This window comes from Salminus brasiliensis, chromosome 1, assembly GCF_030463535.1.
Source record: "Salminus brasiliensis chromosome 1, fSalBra1.hap2, whole genome shotgun sequence".
Lineage (NCBI taxonomy): Eukaryota > Metazoa > Chordata > Actinopteri > Characiformes > Bryconidae > Salminus > Salminus brasiliensis.
Window position 1 is genome coordinate 35,553,483 of NC_132878.1, and position 24,460 is coordinate 35,577,942.

General features: G+C 39.4%; 1 protein-coding gene across 1 annotated transcript in view; it reads right to left on the minus strand.

Annotated features, from left to right (window-relative positions):
- Positions 1-2,187: 2,187 nt before the first annotated feature.
- The window catches only part of map3k5 (mitogen-activated protein kinase kinase kinase 5), an 84,732-nt gene continuing 62,459 nt past the window's right edge, over positions 2,188-24,460 (minus strand). The window contains exons 15-30 of the mRNA XM_072678582.1: positions 21,726-21,859; positions 19,621-19,748; positions 19,377-19,513; positions 17,612-17,717; positions 15,737-15,894; positions 14,348-14,528; positions 13,521-13,538; positions 13,046-13,223; positions 11,348-11,516; positions 10,931-11,116; positions 9,122-9,227; positions 7,725-7,974; positions 6,417-6,529; positions 5,546-5,655; positions 4,502-4,578; positions 2,188-3,468 (exon numbers count right to left, since the gene is read on the minus strand). Of these exons, the coding sequence (XP_072534683.1) occupies positions 3,408-3,468; positions 4,502-4,578; positions 5,546-5,655; positions 6,417-6,529; positions 7,725-7,974; positions 9,122-9,227; positions 10,931-11,116; positions 11,348-11,516; positions 13,046-13,223; positions 13,521-13,538; positions 14,348-14,528; positions 15,737-15,894; positions 17,612-17,717; positions 19,377-19,513; positions 19,621-19,748; positions 21,726-21,859 (2,112 nt within the window). The 3' untranslated portion in view covers positions 2,188-3,407. The remainder of the gene's footprint in view (positions 3,469-4,501; positions 4,579-5,545; positions 5,656-6,416; positions 6,530-7,724; positions 7,975-9,121; positions 9,228-10,930; positions 11,117-11,347; positions 11,517-13,045; positions 13,224-13,520; positions 13,539-14,347; positions 14,529-15,736; positions 15,895-17,611; positions 17,718-19,376; positions 19,514-19,620; positions 19,749-21,725; positions 21,860-24,460) is intronic.

The window sequence follows — 24,460 nt, forward strand, 5'->3', positions numbered from 1 at the left end:
TGACCCTTCATTTTTTGCAATATACAAAGTATTGATGACTTACTAACTAAACTACACTGTTAAAAGTATCTCAAGTTCCTCGAGGAATGTTTGGAGGTTCTTTAGTTTAAAACCGTGGAGGAACCTCTTAAGGTGCTTTGGGGAACTTTCAAGAAAAGGGTTTTGTATGTTCATATTTTGACTGTGTGTAGATTTCAGACAATTCCTCAAAAAAGTCTAACTTATGCACCAATGTCTTGTTTTTGTTGCTGTTGTTGTTGATGTAGATGTATGCTGTAAATCATGCTGCACCAGAAAAAGAACAGTTTAAAGAAATCAATAAAGAAAACAGTTGCCATGAAATTAATGTCCCCAAAGATTGGGGATGTAAACTCCTGACCACAATTTTATATAGAACTTTAATATAATGATGCACACCACAGGTTTAGAAGTAGTCAGTACTTCTTCTCCAGTGTTTACAGTCATTATTTCACTAAAGTGAAAATACCTTTGCATGAGTATTGGTTTATATTGCTACCTAAGGGCTACATTAACTCCTTTTTGCTTCCTTTCCTTAAAGTTGCATTCAAAAGTAGTTTGCAGTCTTAATAAAAAAAAGACTAAAATCCAATTAAAATCCATTCTATCATTTAAGTATCTAGAAACAGTCATCCATGCTTTTATCATGCATTTTGGACTGATATCTAAAGGTCACTTTCTCTTTAGCTCCCCCCAAAATGTGAAATAGTCTACCACCCTATATAAGGATGTCATCTACATTTGATGCTTTTAAGTCAAACATTCCTTTACTCTCAGGCTTTTTCCTTATAAGTGTTTTTTATTGCTCTTTGTTTTATGTGCAGGTAATGTTTGATTTAATTTATTTACTCTATTTAATGTTTAGTTTGCTTTGTTGTCTTCATATCTTTGTTGTTCATTGTAATTGTACAGCACTTTGGTTGGCTTCGGAAGGCATTAAATGTGCTTTTTAAAGACTGACTTGGCTTGACTATTAGTATAGTTTTGCCATAGAACAGTGAAATATACAGTCATGTGGAAAGTTTTAGGGTATTCTCGGCCAAATAGCACAATTTTGTTGCCAATCTTAAAAAATGCAATAAAATATGCAAATTCTTTTCAGAGAGTTACTCTGACCATTGCAAAAGCTTCAGTTTGTGTTTCTTCAGGTATCACATTCTGGTCTGAGGAAAGTCTTATATCATTCTGTTGAAGTATTTACAGCTTCAGCCTTTTAACAGCACCATGCATCACAGTTAGTGTTCTTTATCCCCAGATCTTTGTTGATTAACTTCACCAGTCCATGGCACTTGTTTGCATTTTATAAAGCTTGAAAATGCTGTGTGTGCAATCTGCACTGCACAGTGCTACAGTGCACCACCACTCTTGATTAAGCTAAACTTCAGTAAAAGGTTTGGGGTTTCATTTGCCATTTTAAGCTAGATTACACTTCATTTGTGTAAAATAACCTGGGTACACAGAGTGCATTCTTAATATCATGAAATGTTGGATCATTGACTTCTGGTGAAATCTGGTGAACGTTCCTGTGTTTTTTAATATCACAATAAATATTGCAAAGATATCGTGCAGCCCTAATTCCCTCTACATTTATAATGGTGTTAAGCTGTATGTGTAAACCAAGCTGTTTTGATGTTATTACAGTGCAGTCAACTTTAATCACATTTTAAATAGCATTTTACTGAAACGCAGCATGTCATAAAAAGCTTATGCAGGGGTCATGCAGCATTTTACAACGGACATAAACATACATAAGCAAATGCTTATTTCAACAAACCTAGTTGTCTAAAAGGCTGCTTTTGTCAAGTGTTGCAACTGACAACTCTTGAAAGCTGTGAATGGCTTATGCAGTTTCATGTAGCCTCGTGACGGCTGCCCTTCATAAAACTGTTGGTAAACAACAACTGCAGTATGAAATCTGTGATTAAGCGATATTTATTTATCGTAGTATTAATAATAAGTTGTCTTAAGGCTTTCTAAGGTAAAATGATTCAAATCTAAACCGACAATCTGAAATGTCCTAGAATGACTCCTGATAGATTTAAGTAGGTTTATGTCAGTTGTTATGAAAATGAATGCTATCCTACAGTATTGTTATCCAAACCACTTATTGTCTTAATGTCTTAATGTCGAAAGACAAAAAAGCATGATGCACTCAAAATTCACACTTGATGTTTTTCAAGTCACACTTTAATTTCACAGTTAATTCTGAGGATTGTCATATTACATAACATTAAACAAATAATCTCATTAGTTGATGATTAAATACACTTTATACCAAAGGTGGACTGTTTAAATAAAAAGAGATACGTTCACTGAAATCGGTAAATATGATGTTAAATTGCTTTGCATTATGACTGGGCTTAAGCTTTAGAAAGCCATAAATCTATGATACAGTGGGTACTGTTTGGAGGTATGTACTAATGAAAGGGTAGTAATGACATTCAACGAGAAATTCAACGAGAAAGGCCAAACCTGTTTTTCCTATAAAATATTTTGGAATCTGTCTTTGAATATTTACAAATTAAAACTTCTTTGTTGCATTGTCACATCTATTTCGAGAAAATGGTACAAAAAAAGTGTTAAACGGAAAAGGATTATGCAAGACTGAACTTGGTATGAGTTGATGGTAGGTGTGTAACATATGCAGCATATATATTATATGTATATATATTTAGCTAAAAACACGACCCAGTACAAAAGCCGAAGTAGTAAAAGGACAGTAACAAGCGTTTCCAACTCTGCGATTTAAAGGGAAATGTATACAAAGTCTCCAAAAGGTTTACAAACAAGCAAAAAAGCAGATAAAGTCCCAAAAGACAACAATGATACAAAAAACCCATAGTGTTAAGGATGAAGACATTGTGAAATGTTTGAAACACAAGCTTACATTTAAAAGGTACCTCTGGAAAGTAAAAAAAAAATAGTCTGGATTTCAGACCAATGCTCAGTCTCAGTCTCTGTTTTTGTAAACAAATAAACAACGAACAAATTATAGTTTTCTTCTATGAAGAAGCACCGCGCCACACCACACCATGTCAGCTAGTATCAACTGTGTAGGGGTTTGTTCCACACACAGCCTTCCAAAAAAATACTCTCCCATTGAACTCCACCAACAACAATGTAACACACCACGTTGTATTTACAGTGCAGTTGTGTATGTATGAACTCAAAGGTCCCCAGAATGTTTGGCTACCAGTTGTATTAAAATTCACATCAATGTCAAAGACAGAATAGAAAGTCTGTGTTGGCCACATTTCTCCCACTGGTCAGGGTGGTCTGGATAGTCCTGTACTAGAGCATTTGGATGGGTGTGTGGTTTCTGGCATAGGGTTTTGGTCTGTAACACACCAGAGTAAAGTGCAGTAAAGGGTGGACCGGTGGGCCAAAACTCAGCCAGGCTTCTCCCTGTGCTCTCTGATGGCTTTCCATAGCTTACAGAGGATTCCACCCCTACAGGAGACAGCACAAGGAGACAACAATCAATAGGTTTATAGTTTACATTTACATTTACATTTACGGCATTTAGCAGACGCTCTTATCCAGAGCGACTTACAAAGTGCTTTGCTATTTACCCAAGAAAAGCCTTAGCTAGTTAGAATAGACTAATAATTCAAAAGATACCTCTAAGCTTAGTCATTGCTAAACACAATACAATAAGGCGACCATAGAACTATTCGTCCAAGTACTCTCTGAAGAGGTGGGTCTTCAGTCTGCGTTTGAAGACAGCGAGCGACTCGGCTGTTCGGACACCCAGGGGCAGCTCGTTCCACCACTTTGGTGCCAGGACAGAAAAAAGCCTGGACGTTTGTCTTCCGTGGATTTTGAGGGATGGCGGGTCGAGCCGAGCCGTACTTGAAGCTCGAAGGGCTCTTGGTGCGGATCGGCTTTTGACCACTGCCATCAGATACGGAGGGGCTGGTCCGTTCTTGGCTTTGTAGGCCAGCGTCAGGGTTTTAAATCTGATGCGGGCAGCTACAGGAAGCCAGTGAAGAGAATGCAGCAGTGGAGTGACATGGCTAAATTTTGGGACATTGAATACGACCCGTGCCGCTGCATTCTGGATGAGTTGCAGGGGCCTGATGGTGCGCAGTGGGAGACCAGCCAGAAGAGAGTTGCAGTAGTCAAGTCTGGGTTTCACAATGTTTCACAATGAAAGCTTAATTCTTAACTGTTGTTTTTCCTAACCTAAGACATTTTAATTGAATGTAAACATATTACACTGCATCATGAAATCATGTAAAAATAAATGACATTTTCTATAGAAGCAAAACATATTTCACTTAACTTGAAAACAATTCAGCTCAAAGTGTAGTAAAAAAGTCTATAGCCTATTGTTTGTGTTGTAATTGTACCTCAAATCTCTACAACTTATATAGTAGCAGTAGTAGTAAAGTGTTCCTACTTTAACCTCCCCCGTCAAAAAATGCAGTTACAGGGAACTGCAGTTATGTTGGCAAGATGGAAGCTGTATATATAAGCTTACTTTAGCCTCAGGCTCTTCAGGTCATCCCTGGTAATGTAATGAAGAATGTCGTCCAGAGTATATTCCTCCGCTACGATCTACAGAACAAGAAACAAATAAGCATAAGAATCAGCAGTACTTTTTTTAATCTGAACAAAAAGTGATTTCATTACTTTCACCTTTTTTTCACCTAGTTTTCATTTGCTTGATGGTCTTAATGTTCTTAATGCTTATAGTAAAAACCTAGTGGTTTAAATGTTTACTTTTCTTTATAGTTTAAACTCAAGGGTGTAAAGATTTTATTATAGCTTTAAAAAAATAAATACATAAATAAATAAATATTATAAATTATATTTGTTGTGCTCTAATTTCATCTATGTAGTATGAAATTAGAGCACTAGAATCAGGACATGTCTGACACCTCAGCATCAAAACTTGTGTCTAAGCCAAAAATATGTCTTCTTACACCTATGGCAAGCCATTTTAGCCTGCAGGAATACAAGCAATGACTTGTAAAATCTCAAATTAAAGATCCCTGTTGTGCTATTCTTCTCTAATTTTAAACCGCAGTCACAACTGATACATATTTTGAAAAGTGGTGAAAATTATGTTAGATATATTGTACTGAAATTCTGAATTCCCATTCTAAGTCAATGGTAACATAAGACTAGTCAAAATGACATTAATGATATGTCGTCCTGGCAATATGACTAGACAACAGTGTCTTTATAGATATTGTTTACTTTATACGACTTAAAAAATAACAGTTGATATCTGAAAATATAGAATTTCTGCTATGAAAAACTGCATTAAAAAGATTTTGAATTTGAGTTAAAAATTAAGTTACGGGTTGGATCACTGCTGGCATTTTAGACTAAAACGGCTTGCCACTTGACACCTCTGTTAATCTTCATGAAGTGTAATCTTAGAAAGGTTATGCATTGTTTGTTATTGCTCGTTCATGTTAATGTTTTACACAATTTTTTGTTTAAGTAATTAAAATGTCTGAAATAACATGCAGCATATGGATGTCTATAGCAAGAAATATACAGTAGGTTATGTTACCCTGTCTATAGAATCAGCATCTGCTCCGTGTAACCTGAGCCATTTGAGCAGCTCGGGGTCACCCTCTCCTCCTAATGAACTCTGTGTACTCACTGAAGGAGTAGCAGCATCTACAAAACAAAAAGCAAGCAAATAACCGATGAAGCACTAATAGGGGGATGCACAACATGAACAAATACTAGAACTGAGATGGCACTTCTACATATTATGACTAAAACATAGCTTGCAATACCTAAAACACAAAATAACCTTTTGGATTCCATTAACATTTTATTTTCTCAAGATGCTGAAGTCAAAAATGGGGAAAAAAAATCTAACCACCAGTAGATCTGTTGTAAACATGTGCTTCACTCCCACAGTGGTGTCACATTAGTCATTAAAGGGAGATATTTCAGTTTGAAGACTTGTATAGCCCACTTGTGATGATGCGTCTTGAAGATGGGAGAAGCTTATGTAAAACTACACATGTTTTGGGGCGGGTACATGGCGACTGGTTGTTAGTTGGCTAATGCCTAAGCAACCTAGATACTGAACATGTAGTCTTTATTAGCTTGTACATCACTGCAACATCAGTCAGAATTTCTTTATCGCAGTTGTATGTTGTATGACATATATGCACATGCTGGGTATTGTACATAAAGGATACAAAAATCTGTGGAACTGATGAGGCTGAGGGAATGAATGCTGCACTGCAGAACATTACATGAAAAATATATTTAATGCTAATCTTAGGCCACTATGCCCCTACTATCATTAGGACTAGGCATTACACTAACACTGCTCATACCGGTAGGCCTATTAGCTGGTACTCTGTGTATGTGTATGTGTGTGTGTGTGTGTGTGTGTGTGTTTGTTTGGCCTGCAAACTGACCGACGGGCTCAGAGCGCATCTTCAGTAGTTTAATCTCCTGCTCCTTCTCTTCCAGAACTTGCTGTAGGATGCACTGATACTCCCTCTCCTTCTCCAGCAGCTCCTCTAGCAGCCTAAACACACACACTGTGCATCAAATGTTTGCAGACATTTTACATTCCTATCTATCCATCTATGTATCTGCTGTAACTGTACAACAAAAACACAACAATATTCTTTTATTACCACAACACAGCATTTTACTAATACTTCAGGCATATTTTTGGCCACTTTAGATTTTTTCAATTTATTCAAACTAGCTTCTGTATATGAGTGGCTAGTTGTATTTTTGTGTAGTCATTGTACTTTTATACAGTAATTACATATACTCTTATGCTTGATGTGCTTCATATCATGCTCTCAATTATATTGTACACTTTAATCATTTTTTTTCTTTATATTTAAGCCACTGCATCTTTTTTATTTGTCATAATAGCTCCCTCTCCTGTGTTTCAGCACCATGGATCTGCCCTCTTTAAGGCTGCCCTCCTGTGTTTGGACCTATACCTGTTTGACCATATAGACCGTAGAAAGGTTTGCAAGGCAGAAGTCTTTAAAGCAAAGTCAGTGCCACTACAATCAGACGTGCCTCCTAAACAAAACCAGGTGAGGGTCAGAGCTTGGATTCCAAGAGCTTGGAAAGTCCAAATGTCAACATGGTGCACATGGCCCTGTGCAGTACCCTACCAAGGCAGGAGAGGGAGCCATTGTGTTTTTCTCAATGTGTTTTTCTTGTCTCAATGTCACTGCCTTGAGTGTTGTAGCTAGTTGTACCATGTATGACTATGTATGTGACAAATAAAATGCTATGCTATGTAGTGTATTTTGTGGGTAACACTGTATTAATTTGATACTTTCCAAATCTTAAAGACCATGACAGGAGATGATATTCTCTGTTTTTCTAAAATTGGTCGAGCGTCGAGAGTTGGTTTCAGCGCATTTTAATCAAAATATCCAACCAAATACCTAACCGTGTAAAACAAAACAAATAGTTTAACATTAATAGTTTACTGAAAAGCAGTGTTCATAAGGCTTCATAAGACCTAAGTCTTTCATTTCAAGTGATCTTACCCTATTAAAATTATCTTTCAACTACCGGCAATTGTCAACACCTTTGAATGTTGACGAGTCCAGAGAGATTTAGACCCAAGTATATAAACGCACAAATAAATATAATTATAGTTGTAACATCTCTGTTTATATTTATTTATTTATTATTAACATTTTTAAAACTCTCTGCAGGTTATTAACGTAAGTACACCAGCCCACCTGTTGGTCTCAAGCTTCATGCGGCCAAGCTCCATGCTAACAGAGTGCTGTGCTGTGTGAGACTCGTGGGAAACTGTGGAACTGAGCGTGCTCACTCCGGACGTAGCCACCGTATCGTCATGGTTCACTACGGGTGGGGCCCTGCTCTTGTGGGTGGGGCTCCCATGAGGTACAGTGTCATCGTCGTCATCATCGTCTTCCTGATCTGCCGGGTCGCTCTCGGATGCCAAACTGAAGTGAGGCCTGAGCTCTGAATGGAAGCAAAGAAAACAGTGCCACGTAACTATCCACTGCAATAGTGTGACAGTTAAATGAATAGTCACATTTACACAATTACCTTTACCTTAAATGTAGTCGATCACTCAACAAAGTTTAGAAATTTGTTTCTTTAGTCTTGTAATCTGTAACTAACAAGCTACTGAAGCTTCTAGGCACTTGTTAGCATTATACAAACTACAAGCCTAAAGCCTAAATCATTACACACCTCAAGAACTCACATTAGCCAGTCTATTATGGTTTGGTAAACATCACAATTACACAGTTTGCCCCTAAAATGAACAAATATGCTGACTAGCAAAAAACAAGATAGCAGGAGAAGTCTGAAAACCTGAATTCACCCTGAAGTGTCAACAGTATATGATGCAGTGACAATTCACATGGACACTATTTGAGATTACTTAATAACTTGGTGCGGCTTGAGGAAAGTGTGCGACAAACAAGGCAGTTTGTACAATGCCTATTGTTATACATAAGCTCCCATTACCAGCACTTGCCTCATCTCCTCTGCAAAACTAAAAAAGCAAATGTCTGGCACCAAAATGTGTTTAAGTGACTTATTCAATTTGGGGTAATGCGAAACTGTCTTATCCAGAGCGACTTACAAAAGTGCTTTGCTATTTACCCAAGAAAACCTTAGCTAGTTAGAATAGACTAAAATTCAGAGATAAGATACCTCTAAGCTTTAGACATTACTAAACACAATACAATAAGACGACCATAGTACTCTATTCGCTATTCGTCCAAGTATTCTCTGAAGAGGTGGGTCTTCAGTCTGTGTTTGAAGACAGCGAGCGACTCGGCCGTTCGGACACCCAGGGGAAGCTCGTTCCACCACTTCGGTGCCAGGACAGAAAAGAACCTGGACGCTTGTCTTCCGCGGATTTTTAAGGATGGCGGGTCGAGCCGAGCCGTACTTGAAGCTCGAAGGGCTCTAGATGCGGATCGGCTTTTGACCATTGCCATCAAGTATGGAGGGGCTGGTCCTTTCTTGGCTTTGTAGGCCAGAGTCAGGGTTTTGAATCTGATGTGGGCAGCTACAGGAAGCCATTACAGACTCTGAGTTCTAAATACTGTTATACTGTAGATGGTACATGCAATAGTGGAGGAGAAGCTATTACCTGGCACCAGGATGGTGATGGCAGTCTGCACAGCCTTGCGGATTATGTTATCCAGTGCAAACATCCAGTGAGGTTTGATATTGTGATTCCGCAGCACTTTGTTCAACTGTAGACCCACAGAGAATTCATACATTACTCAAACTTACACTCATTCATATATATGTCTGTACCTGTATTCACATTCAAGTTGCATCCGTTTACACCACCATGGTTAAATAATTGTGCTGAATGGCTAAAAACCTGTGAAAAACATTTTTTATTATATATTTAAAATATATGCATTATTAATTGGGGACCAATTTTTGTTCCCAATTACTTTGATCTCTTTTAAGGTATGAATTAAGGTCCAACAGAGCTCATTCAGGTGCAAAACAACCTCATGACCAGTGGGTGGCAGCACAGTTTAATGCAGAATCGACAATGAAAGTTGCGTAATCGCTCTGATATGAAGGATTTATATCTGTTTATCTGAGCAGCATATCTTTGTGTATTACTCAGCCTTTGTCTTGACACAAAACCTCTTCAAAGAGGTGCAAGCCATCTGTTATCAGGTCAACAGTCAGTCTACAGTGGTTTAGATTGTGACCTTGAAACAAGTGTTAAATAAGATAAGATATGATGAAGTGACTGTGTGAAAGGCTCTAGGCTTATGCAGCACTATTGGGTAAAAGGCTAATCCATATAATATAATATAATAATCCGAGATATGTCAAGTATTTGTCCAATATTTGAATAATGACAATTTTAGTAATCATGCTCACTGTATACCATCTCAATGTACTGAAATGTGTGAAGTGTGAACTTCAATTTAAAGATATTAATAAAATAATAAAAAAAACACTGCATCAACTGAATTTGAATCACAGCCATTTTTACATAACTCTTCCTTGGACAAACTAACAATTGTAAATATAAGGATTTTTTTTTTATATTTGTCTGTAAATCATTTACAGTCAGTAACTGCCTGAAGTCTGGAATCCAAGAACATCACCAAATGTTCAGTTTTCTCCCTTGAGATGCTTTTCCAGGCTGCAGCTGCCTTCATCTGCTGCTTTTTTGTGGGCCTTTCAGTAAATGAAAGTCTGCTTAATTGTGTTGAAAATTCCAAGAACCTCCTGGGTTGCTTTCACGGTATGTTTTGAGTCATTAGCCATCTGTACTCTGAAGCCCCATCCTATCGGTTTTGCAGCATTTAACTGTAGTTCTATATACTTCAGAATTCATCCTGCTACTTCCAGCAGCAGTCACATCATTAAAAAACATGTGTTCTGTGTACTTGTGTACTATCCTGCAACACAACTACTGCCTTATCCACACATCCACAGCCTTCTCCATATTCAAGTTAATCTTGCTAGTTAATATTCAAGTTAATTCAAATTCAAATGTATTTATATACTTTATACAGCCTTTTGAGCCTCTTTTTTGACTTTCATCTGTCCAAAAAAACTTGTTCCAAAACTAGGCAGGCCTAGATGTTTATATATGTTACCACTGGTTTGCAGTAAACCCTGTGTGGATTTACCTTTATGCAGGCCTCTCGTGTAGACATGGCCAGATGTTATGAAGGGGTTTTCTACACCAAGGAAAGAATTCCACAATCATCTTTAGTTGTCTTTCAACTTTAGTTGTCTTTTGTGGTCTTCCAGGGTTTTTGGCCTTACTGAGTTTGCCAGCACATTCTTTCTTTAAAAATGGTTGCAAAATTGTTGATTTGGCCACTTCTACAGTTTCTGCTATCTCTCTATTAGGTTTGAGTTCTCACTGGCAGTGAAGCAACTTCGCAAAAACAAAGGCTGACTACACACTCACCGCATCCTGGAAGCCAAACAGAGCCACTTGCAGCTGGCTTATAGCAGTGCTGTCGAAGTCCAGCTCCAGTTTGAGCTGAGAGAGCGTGTTGGCGATGATCTTTCTGTCTGCCATGCGCACAAACTCACCAAGGCTGGCCACCAGTGCGGAAATATGCTCATGCTTTAGCTTAGTCTCCTCTGAGCCCTAGAGGGAGATAGAGACAATAAATATTAAGCAGGCCTGTAAACGAAATGCACCAATAACTATTAGAATGTGACAATTGCAGCAAATTAACTGCAGTACTGAATCAGATCTAAATATAAATTATATAAAAATGACTGAATCAGCAAATATGAGACTTCCTGTAACACTGATTCACTTCCCAAATAATCAGAACTGAATCTTTCTGTTTACACCTATAGGGCATGTACTCGCCTGTGTGAGCGCCTCCTGAAGGTTGCTGACTATCTTGTCCTTGTCTTCAGTGAGGATGCGGTGTAGAGTGGCTCTACGCTCACTGTCCTTCCTCAGCATGAAGAAGCCAGCATCTTTCTCCTCTGGGGATGGGGGGGCACTGTGGTCCTCAAACTGTTCCACTGGGATACTGCAAAAAAAACAAAACAGTGCATTTACTCTTTTTTACAACTTTAACCACATTCCTTCTTTCTTTATCAGTAACTGTTTTTTTTTTCTTTAAAAAGCATATAATCTTTATGGCTACATTATGGATGTCTACAGCAGTCTGCTGGTTGTTTCCAGATGTAATCACTGAACATAGTTTATTCAACACAGCTAACGTTTAAAAACAAACACTGTAATAGATTTGCATCTGATGCAGAGAAACAAGGACACAGACTGCCATTAGATAAGTGTGACTGACTTTCTGCACAAAAAAATCAATACAAATAAAAATGTGCAAACCAAATGATTTCTGGTATCACATCAAACTAGTTAGGCATTAGCAAAGTTAAATGAAAAAATGTTTTTGAGTTGACAATTTTTATGTTGTTCAAATGTCTTGGATCACTGGTAAAATGTTTAGAATTACTGGTCAAATGTCTTGAATCACTGGTCAAATGTCGTGAATCACTGGTCAAATGTTTAGAATCACTGGTCAAATGTCTTGAATCACTGGTCAAATGTCTTGAATCACTGGTCAAATGTTATAAATTACTGGTCAAATGTTTAGAATCACTGGTCAAATGTTTAGAATCACTGGTCAAATGTCTTGGATCACTGGTCAAATGTTCTGAGTCACAGGTCAAACGTGTTGGACCCCAGGTCAAACGTCTTCAGTCACTGGTTAAGTGTCTTGAATCATTGGTCAAATGTCTTGAATCATTGGTCAAGTGTCTTTTAATCAGGTCAAATGTTTAGAATTACTGGTCAAATGTCCTTAATCACTGGTCAAATGTCTTGAATCACTGGTCAAATGTTTAGAATTACTGGTCAAATGTTTAGAATTACTGGTCAAATGTCTTAAATCACTGGTCAAATGTTTAGAATTACTGGTCAAATGTTTAGAATTACTGGTCAAATGTTTAGAATTACTGGTCAAATATCTTGAATCACTGGTCAAATGTCTTGAATCACTGGTCAAATGTTATAAATTACTGGTCAAATGTTTAGAATCACTGGTCAAATGTTTAGAATGACTGGTCAAATGTCTTAAATCACTGGTCAAATGTTTAGAATTACTGGTCAAATGTCTTGGATCACTGGTCAAATGTTTTGAGTCACAGGTCAAACGTGTTGGATCACAGGTCAAACGTCTTCAGTCACTGGTTAAGTGTCTTGAATCATTGGTCAAATGTCTTGAATCATTGGACAAGTGTCTTTTAATCAGGTCAAATGTTTAGAATTACTGGTCAAATGTCCTTAATCACTGGTCAAATGTCTTGAATCACTGGTCAAATGTTTTGAGTCACGGGTCAAACGTGTTGGATCACAGGTCAAACGTCTTCAGTCACTGGTTAAGTGTCTTGAATCATTGGTCAAATGTTTTGAGTCACGGGTCAAACGTGAACTACATGTAAAGGGATAGTAATACACTGACTGAAATTTAAAACGTAGCACATTAACTGCAGATCCTTACTCAGTCAACTCCTCCACCTAAAACCTCAATCTGAATACCTGAGGAAGAGGGAGCGATGTCCTTTGACCTCTCTCTCACTATAGCATTTGGTGCTGGGCTTGAATAGAAAGGGGTTGGTGTTCAGCTCGTTGTCGGGGGAGACAGAGCCGTATTCACTGCTGCTGCTCGTGTCCTCCACCACCACGGGAACGGGTAAAGAGATGCTGCGAAGGTATTCTGGTACACAGAAACACAGCAAGAGAGCACACTCACTATAGTACTGTGCAGATATGAGAACATAGCCTCTTACTGGTCAATTAGCATGTAGCATTTTACAAATTCAAACCTTTTGTTGTCCAACCAAAACAGGAATAGGACTACTACTGCAGAGCAGGGTCATTCTGTTCTATGCTTTACTGTTCAACATTATTTGATTATTGATTGACTTTAGAATATAGTATGCTACAGTATGGAATAACACACCAACAATATGATATGTTATATTGCAAAGAATGCAGAGATTATCAAACTCACCTGTTCCTGGAGTCAAAGCTGGAAAAAAAAAAAAAAGATGTTAGGAATTCCTTATTAGTTAGAATTATTTACATGTATAGACTGTATCCCAGGCCAGGCTAAAGGGGTATTTTGTCTTGACATAAGAAAACCTTGTAACTTGTTTAAATTTTTTACACTATCTGTACTATCTGTATCTGTAAGACGCCAGCTGCCCTTTACATTGTGTGCTACATAGTTAACCATGCTTTTATGGGTATACACACATGCACATGTACAAAGTATAGCCCATTAATAACGTTCCAATAACCAGATGAGCATGTGAGCAATGAGCAATGTATAGTACCCCATTTCATCCCTCTTGTAAACTGGGAGATTCTAATATTGGGTAAGGCTTGAATAAGAATTTTCCTCACCACAGCGTCACCTGTGTAATATCTGCAGCATGTTACGCTCATTTCTCTCCACTTCACTCAGGGTGAAGATGCTTGGTAGAGTGCTCTCTGACTAATTGCTGTGCCATGTCTAATGTTGTTTCTATGCCATTCAGGGTCATATAAATATGATAACAGTACACTGTTATATTACAAGGCATCATCTGCGGTACAACTTATATGGAATCAACCATGCCATGGTTATGACAATGTTCTATAGCAGGATTTAAGCAACATGTAACTGTTTTTTTTCCTCAGTTTCCTATGAAGTTATAGTCTCAGATTTAAGGTTTATTTACTGTAGCAACAACATTAGTCTTCTAACACAAAAGACTCCATTACTGCCATTTGCTGGGGGTTTAAATGAATAGCCTATAGATCACTAGAATACATACACACCATGCACAAACACACCTGTGAAGTTGTTACCCTTGGCTTTTTTCTTGCGGGAGGTGACAGTGAGGAATTCGTGGGTGAGCAGCTCGTTGGCTGTAGCACGGAGGTCTGGGTCTGGCTCAAAGCAGCGCAGTATGAACGCCTTTGCTTCAGACGACATTGAGTCAGGAATCTCGGGATGGATCTTAAACATTCCCACCTGCACACAAACCAGCTCAATCAGAACTAATTTAAAAGAGTTTAAAAGCAATTGGATTCAGTTTAGTTTTTATTGAACCAGAACAGCATAATGATGAAGGTTCTTGCTGTTCTGCCTAGTGCAACAAATTTTTTGCAACATGTAAAATTAATAGACCAGATGAAGTGGCCAAAACAGATTAGGAGATAAAATCTTAATGTTTTTTTGCTTCTCCTCTAAAGTTGCCTTTTTGGAGATTATATGCTGACACGATCTGCAGTCTAATCTATACACAAAAATACACTGTTGTCTTTCATCTCTAGTATATAATAGGCCCATCTCTGACATGTACACATGCAGTGACAGATTCAGCACATATACAACCATGCCCACAGCTGGCTTCACAGCCAGTAGACAATCATAGCATTTAAAGACCATGTTATAAACATCTGAGCTTCAGTAGCTGAGAAAGCTGCCAGGGAATTTAGCCTTCCTGGAATGAGGAATGAAAAGCTCCGTCTGGGAAGAAGCAGTAAAAAGTTCCTGCAGCTGGAATTCAGCTCCAGGCCTTGGGCAACAAGGCCACCAGAGGGCAAGCTTTGCGAGTTTAAGAGATTAAGCCATGTGAGCCTTTATTTGGATTCTCAGCATTCCTATCTGTATGAATTCCATGGAATATGTACATAGGAATATCTAAATCTTTTCCAAGTTTCACAGAAACTCTGTGGGTTGGGTTCTGCAAATAATGTCAACCTCAAAGGCCTCAGTTCAATGAACAGGCAAGGTTTAAAAGTACAAAATGATCACTATGTTTCTTCTATAGACTAGGCCAAAAAGTTCTATAAAGTAATGAAAAAAGTTCCAGATTTCAAAGTGTTCAACATAAAACCCACTACAATAGCTCTTCCAAATGGTTCTTTGAAATGTCATGGTTCTCCATAGCAGTGATTTCCAACCCTTGTCCAGGAGGATCCTCTGACCTGCCCATTTTAGTTTCTGCTCTTATACACCACCTTTAACTCAGGAAGGGCTTGTTAGTTAGCTGATTTGCTGGATCAGGTGTGTTAAGAGCAGGGTAAACAAAATGTGCAGGACAGAGGGTCTTTCAGGACCACAGTTGGGAAACACTGCAGTATAGAACCGTTGACTTTACTAAGGAACCCTGAGAATTTTTTGTAAAGAGTGTATACTTTTAGCCTGTACTAAACAACATTTTGGAGCTTTCTGACCTTAAACATGGCCGCCTGTGGTTCTCCCAACTCATAAAACGGCGGTTTGCCCGTGGCCATCTCTATAATGGTACAGCCCAGTGACCAGATATCTGCTGGCTTGCCGTATCCTCGAGGGCCTTTGTCGATGATCTCCGGAGCCATGTACTGGAGTGTGCCTGTGGGAGGAAAAAGCAGCATTTTTGGGCCAAACAGTGTAGTGGGCATTCAGGCTGCATAATATATTGTTTGCTAATTGTTAGCATTATACTGATCTGTACAATAGTAGAAGAGGGTAGAAAGGGTTAGAAATTTGCAATATGCAAATCCAACCGGAAAACTGGCCAACACTTTACTGTAACTTTTCATAAGCCTATATTAAACCCACTGTACTTAAGAGTTTGGCCTAAGCCTAGAGAAACACTTATCAAGGCTTATTTCAACAAGCGTTGTAAATTTTAAAGTCACATCACCCAGAAAGTATTATGACAATGCTTTATCAGTTTACAACAGGAGCTGCTACACTCACATTGCTAACAAACACTGGAGTCGCCAATTTTATGTCAGTAAATCTAAACCAAAAATCTTAATTTAGTTGCTTTACAACTCTATCAACTGTCGAGCTGCTCCGCTGTAGAGTTGGGATCGTTTTCAAGACACATTTCCAAACGGCCCTCATTTCTAATCCGTGATAAATTAATTAAAGCAGCTAATCTAATGTACTGAGATGTTTCTGTGTGAAAGTCTGCTTCACTTTTCTCCTGGAACCTCGAGAGGCTAGAAAGGGACACAGAGTTCCAATAAGTAGCATTTGTTTGCGTTTCTGAACAAAATGTTCAGATTTAGTTGTTTATTTACTTGTCTATAACGGTACCAGCTAGAGGGGACTCGGATGAATGTCAGAGTTGAGGTCATGTGGAGTTTTCCCACGCCGGAGAGTGCTCAGGGCTGGACTAGAAGAGAGCCATGCAGCCTTCAGGAATGGTTCAAGCTCTGATTGTGAGATTGTCAAGGGAAAATATTCCCATAATGCAAAGACAGAAATGGGGGAAAAACAACCACTCCATATTCTATTAAGTATGTCTGCAAGTAAATAACAGCTGCAGACTGGTATTTTTACTGTTAATATTATGTCTAATCACCCCCTTATTTCTCAAACTTGCTACTTCTGCTTTGGAAATTAGGCATGAAAAATGCAAACATACAATTTTATTTCAATACTTTGACACACAATTACTCTTCCTGCATCATTCTTCAAAAATAGCTGATGAGAATTGGTCCTTTTTGTTCTATAATTTGGGTAACAAAGGCGGTCTCCGTAGATGAGCAAATGAGCTAACCACTGGATACAGTTTCAGGCTCAATGTCTTTTACACAAGGTCTGTTCTCTTCTCTGGAGGACATGCCAATATGCTAGTTTGTCAGAAGAGTATTTTTTAACCATTTCAGAATGTAGCTAATGTCAGTGGTTAACCTAGATTAAGCAATAAATTCCCCTTTACATCTCAACTATTTTCATTCATGTCTTTAACAACACGTCCTTCGCAAAGTGTTGCATACAAACCTGCCCTCAAATACAAGCAAAATGGTCACATTTTAAAGAGTTGTGCTGTATCAAAGAGTACCCGAAATACTGGCAATGGTTAAAAGTGTACTCGAATACAGATGGTAATCCCTACACTTAACTTCATAGTCACCAAAGTGTCTTCTCTGGTGTGAAAAGGAGGTTTAGTTAGCCCTGGGAAAGAAAAAAAGGCAGTAGGGCTGAAGGCTAAACATTAGTTTTCCTACATATTATTTGCGACTGCTAACAGTAAGGCATTCATTACCGGTAAATGCAAGGCTAGATGCCCACAACTGTAATGAAGCTATAGGGAGGAAGTGTTATAGAGGTACCAGTGAAGGTTTCTGTGCAGGGGTTAATGCCAGCCAGGCGCTTTGACGTGCCAAAGTCGGAAATCTTCAGAACTCCACTGTAGGTGTTTATCAGCACATTGTCGCCCTGTTGAGGGGGGGGTACAGATACAGAGGATGAATCACTTTATCATAATCTGTGAGCATGAGTGTACATGTTAGGAAGAGACAGGTGGTTCTTTTGAAAAAGATGTGTTCAAAAAAAGGCATGCATTTCGTCACCACAGTTCAAGGGAAACTGTGTCCTAGCCCCATGTGAAACCACAACGGTAGGCTTTACCATGGTTTGGGGTTGTTGTTGTTTTTTTTTACAGACCACACAGCAGCAGATGTCCACAAAAGATAGAAGGAGAGTAAAAACAGATTAACATTTACAGGAGTGGCTTTACTGTTAGACGTATAGAGAAATGAGGCGTGGATGAGACCTTAATGACACTGTATATAGCCCTAATAGCTAGCACACTTAAGACCACGTCATGCTATAGAATTCCTCTCTAGGACAAAGAAAGGCTTACAAAACATACTGTTCATAACAACCACAAAATGATGGCTATGATTTAAGGTACTCTAGCTGTTGCTGAGCTATAGCTATAAATAAGGCCTTACGTAACTGGGTTTAACAGGGTTGTTTTTTGTCATTTGCATGTAACTGAAAGCTCTTCCACGTTTAACATTCTGGTGGTTCGAGTTCAGTTTCAATATATACTAAGACAGGAAAGGTAGTTTCTGTTCCTAAAAGGCCAAAGCACTATCTAGAATAGTTGCTCTGTAAAAAGTCTTCAAGAACATGTGACAAATGAATGATGCATTTGTGTATAAAATTCAATACACTATGTTAATATACTGCTACATTAACACTAGCTTATGAAAATCATAGTGTGGAATATATGGATTTTTTTCAACATTCATTCATTCGTTTATAAACGTGTGAAAATATAAATTCTATAAAAAAGGGGACAGAATAATAATTAAAGAGAACTTTATCTGAAGGCCACCTTGATGGGTACTTCCTAACACATGCATAAGTGGGCTTATTAAGTGACTTAGTGTTCTAACATGCTGCTACTATGCCCCGGGGATTCAAAATCCTGAGCAATGCTGCTTTGCCATCACTGGCCAGAGTACAGAACACAACTGGCAGTGCTCTCTCTGGGTGGATAGATGGCGTTCTCTCCCCCCATCACTCTTAAGCAATGCTCACATATACAGGCATCTGTTAGCTGGTGCGGCGATGTAACCTGGCTACCCAGAGTTGGGGCAGTTAGAAAAAGAGGTGGTGGCTAGCTTTGTATGTATCGGATGAGACATGTTACGTCCTTACCCTCCGTGTCAGGAGGGGTGAATAACATATCTGTAAAGCAAGCTTGATTATTTATGAACAGCTTATGATAGTCATCATAACATGACTTAAGATGTTGTATTCAAAAGGCCACTTATGTCTACAATATATCTGATGTCATCTTAATGAAGTGTTATAAATCACTGTACAGCTCAAACCTGCAGGCATATGTTCATTTACAGCTAGTATTATATTGGCATTGTATTGTCTTGTGTTTTTTTGGAATGCTTTCAGGTCATGTTTCTACATTGCAGCTTGGAGCCCTCCCATGCCGACCTGCCAAAGACTGCCAAACTCTGAGGCCTCTCTTGGAAAGCAAAGTTAAGGGAAGCAGCTACAGAAGCAAGCATTTTCTCCTGACTGAGAGTTGGATATTATATTTAAGAATAAAAGTAGGGCTGATGTTACCTTGATGTCTCTGTGAGCAATTTGGTTGTCATGAAGATATTTAAGCCCCTCCAGGATCTGTTTGGTGTAGAACCCAATGGTCGGTTCGTTGTTTTTCAGAGGGCCCCATTTGGATCTCAGTAGTGCTGACAGGCTGCCTGTAACCACACAGACACACATACATAAGCAATGAATTCCATGAGCCAAGGAAAGCCTTCTAACATGAATCCAGCTTATTCACAAGCCAGCTTTCTCTCCTTCTCACCTCCAGGCACCTGCTCCATAAAGATCTTGATGAAGCCGTTCTCACTGATGGAGCCCAGGTACTGCACAATGTTTTTATGCTTTAAGTGCTTGTGCAGGGCTATCTCCTCATGCAGTGGCTGTGAGTACCTGCGGATACACAGCAACCATGCCTTTCAATGACACTCTGTGCTTGTTTGTGTGTGTGCTGTGACCTGTTAATGTGCTAATACTTTGGGTATATTTAGCTTCAATGCTCAGCTTCATGCTCACCACAGTGTTCTTGGTAAGAAGAGCAGCTTCTACCTAAATAATTATGGGGCAGTTTGCTTTCCCAATCTCCTGACCTTTGCCATCTTCTGACCTAAAGGTGGTTTAGATACCTGACGTGAAGCATTACACCCAAGGTAGCACAGTCACTAATATCAGTGTCTCCCAATTGGGCACTCTTGTGTATTCTGATTGGCAACATTAACTGACATTATAATCTATATGGACAAAAGTATTGGGTCACCTTAAGGGTCACAATTAAAATGTTCATGCTTACCTGCTGCAATATATATAAATATATATATATATATATATATATATATATATATATATATATATTGAATATTCATAAGCTAAGCAGGTTGTAATCGACATGTCCTTCAGGTGACACCCAGCACGCAGTTTGTGATTTTTTTTTTTTTACCTACATTGGGGTGGGGGGCTAAGAGGGTTCCAGTAGCAGAGACTGTGGTTTGTAGGAGTCTTTAAATAAGCAGCACTTTGAATAATCCCCCTCATCACCATCACAAGCAGGGAGAAAGGAGGACACTAGTGTGCAGCTGTTGCTATGCTACCTCCCTCACTAGATTTCGGTCGCTTGCCCCTGGTAAAACAAACTGCCACACAAGCGTGCCAGCAGGAGAGAGGCGCAGAGAGACTAAGAAAGAGAGGGAGAAAGAGAGAGACAACTGAAAGTCAGGGATATAAAGATAGTGACAAAGAGATAGATAGAAAGGCAAAAGGCAAATGCACAGCATGTGTGTGAGAGAAAGCGAGAACATCACTGACAGATATAGAGATAGAGATTGACAGATATCTATAGAGACAAACTGCCAGACATATACATATAGGTAGAGAGCGGGAGAGAGACATATTTAGAGAGAGATACAGACAGAGGTACTCACACATAGTGAGAGAGAGAGGCAGACAGAGAGAGAGTATTGAATCATCTTCATCACACTTGATCACTCTTTAACACAAACACACACACACACACACACACACACACACACACACACACACACACACAGAAAGAGAGACTGATGTACACATATAACAGTGTGTGAGAGAGACAGAGAGAGTGAGAAAGAAAGGAAGACTAGGAGAGAGTCCATCAATAACTTGTCAGTCTTCACACTCACACACATGCACACAGAGAAACAGAGAGAGACTGATATACACATGCAAATAGTGAGAGAGAGAAAAAGACAGAGCGAGAGAGAGACAGAGAGCGCGAGACTAACAGACAAATTCAGAGACGCAAAGAGAGAGAGAAACAGAGAGAGACTGACTGACAGATGGATACAGAGAGAGGAGGACTGAGAGAGAGTTCATCAATAGCTTGTCAGTCTCCACACACACACACACACACACACACACACACACACACACACACACACACACACACACACACACACACACACACACCACTGCCACCCTCATGAGAGCACTTTAGATAATTGTCCACTTTATAACCTCACACAGGAAGTACTTACATAACAAAAAGGTTGCACAGTTGCTATCTGACAGGTGTGTGTGGTATGTGGTGTGTGTGTGTATCCAAGGATTGTGGAGCCCTCTGAAAAGCTACATAATCACACGTAAACCTCAGTGGTGCTGATTAGTCACATTCACGCTCTGGCTGCTCTTGTTACAGCAGAGCAGATGAAAGCTGACGAAGGCGACGCGCTGCCGGTTCTGCTCACACCTCACCCAGATCATGACTCAGCGCTTCTCCTGGTGGAAGCCCACATGCCCGTCCGACGTGTAACGGAAAACCGCCGGGATCCTCGCTTTGCACACACACACACACACACACACAAGCTTTGAGGCACGCTAAACTGAATGTGTGGGTACCTGCTGTCCCGCTCAGGAATCTCCTTGATGGCCAGACGGACCTGGTTACTGAGGTCACGACCCGCGTATACTACGCCGAAGGTGCCTTTTCCCAGAACTACTCTCTCTCCGTGCTCGTCGTACTCATAATCATACTGCAGTGAGAGAGAGAGAGAGACACACACACACAGAGTATTGTATTACTGTACTTAAGAATAGGTTTAGGACATAGGAAATAGGTTTATTCTGTGGGTCTTGTTGGTATTTCCTTCCTGAGCTAATGTAGAACAGTCCGGTGTAGAGGCGCTAACACAGCAACCTCTTGCCTACAAGTTTTCTGCTTTGTCCTGAGCTTATGACACCAGTTTATACTCTCTGTCGCACAACAAGGACTACTGAATGATGCACAACTTCAGTGGTCTATTAACTCTCCATAGAAAAACTGCACACAATGGAAATGTAAGTGCATAAAAGATTTAGTGACTGTTCTTGGTTTTTCAGAGCAAACAAGCTAAACTTGTACAGTCTGTCTGAGTGGGAGCCATTGTTGACTTTTCCTCTCCGTCATAAAAAAGCCACACCCCTATCCCTTCCCCACTCCAGAAACAAGCAATTAGAACAGTGGTCATTTGTACACACAGGGGTCTATACTAAACTAGTCTCCTTCAAAAGAATGCCTTGACCCTAATCCCAGATTTAAAAGATTCTGGGTCAAATATGACCCAGTTAAGGCACTAACAGGCTAGTTATGGCGATGGAAGGCTTACTGTGGGCTAAAACTAGTCCAGCCATTGTGGCAACATTTAAAGATTTGTCAAAGCATTTGAACTCTGGCCCCTCTTGTGGTTTGTATGCAACCTACCAAGTGAAATGTTTGTACAGTGTTTCAATTTCTACCATAAGAGCCTTCCTATTACTTTATTAGCTGAGAGGAAGTTGATGATATGAGCCCTCGGAGGACCCATGCTCAGAAGTCACTACAACCTGACACCATGTGCTTTGCAAAACCTGAAAACAACAGAGGATGAAGTTGTTTGTAACCCATAGCAGCAAGACTACTGTAAAATTCTCCAAACCGTAACAATGATTGATTTTCTGGTATTCATATTGGAAGGCACTCAATTGAAAAACATGAAAACTGATACACCTTTATTACTTTTTTCCTGCTAACCTGCCATATTAGTAAGCTAAAACCTACATGGCTAACAGCAACAAGAATAAAGGTAATACACCACAAAGAGTTAAAGGCCAGAAAAAGCATTTTTCAGTATATTTATATCCAAATGTTAGTGGATGCCCCTTCTAATGAATGCATTTAGCAGACACAGGTGTACAGATACACACACAGCTTGTCTAGTCTCTGTAGAGATGTATTGCCAATAGTATAGGTCTCTCTGGAGCAAACAAACATTAACCTACTAGCACCAGGATTGGACTAGAGGGGTATAAAACCCCTCTGGAGCAGTTCTACTGAAATGACAGTGCTCCATCCAATGTTTTTGGGATTAGTTAGGGATGAGGTGAGCAGGTCCAACATCCTGGCCTCACTAAAGCTCTTGTTGTTGAACGCAATCTTATGCTCACAGCAATGCACCTTCAAAATCAATTCAAAAGCCTTCCCAGGACAGTAGTGACAGCTATTCCAACAAAAGCAAGACACTTTATACATGTAAGACATTTGCTGTTTGCAACACTTTGCAGAATGGGTGAAAAGTCCTTTGTTTTGGTGTTGTTAGCACATTAGTGTTAGCCAACTTACCAACCATAAACAGTAAAAACACAACAGTAAATAATTTAATCTGACAACTGGTGAGAGCTGACCTATTCTCATGACTGTCCGAAGGCCACACACTGAGAATGCATTTCCCTCTTTCCTGTTGTCTCTGTGGCCTGCTTACATAATGGCCCACCAGAAATTGTCTCATTTACATTTACGGCAGTTAGTAGACGCTCTTATCCAGAGCGACTTACAGAAGTGCTTTGCTATTTACCCAAGAAAAACCTTAGCTAGTTAGAATAGACTAACAGTTTAAAGATACAAAGATCAGTCTCACTGATGGCCAGTCCATCCCTAAGAGGTATGCAGGGGTGAGTTAAAGTGAGTGAGGAGATGTTAAAAAGTTTTGAACACTTCAAAAATGCCAACATCCATTAAAAGTTGACCAGCAAACAAGTTAAAAGTACTATGAGCAAACACACAAAGCAGGTTAAACACAGTGAATACTGTATCTACCCACGCATTTGGAAAAGAGCATTTGGTGTGCAATGCATGGGCTTGTTTCTACAGGTTCCCAGTCCAGGCACGTGTACAAAAGCACACTGCGTTCAGAGGTTGCTGCGTGAGTGTTCTCCACAGCTCAGTTGAAAAGCCCTTTTCGAAACCTGATAGGAACTGGGACACGGCGGCGAAAAAGAGAAGCGCTGACTCATCATCAGTGGGTAATTATTACCTGTGCTTTACCTAACCGAGCAGAGTTACAGGTGAAATTTACACCGCAGTCAGGTGCACCAAGATTATTTCACCATTAAACACAACAAGCATTCAGAACTTGAAAGAAAATATCTTGGAAAAGGTTTCATGTAATAATGTGTTATGCTGGTGGGTGGGTGTATGCCTGCATGCATTCATATTCATAGCTTTTTTCACCTTTGAATACACTTTTGAGGACATTAGAGCACTACAAGCACTCTCAACACACCCAGTGTGCAGGTTTGAGTGGGCTGTAAAAGTTCTTATATATTTTCAACATCTGAAG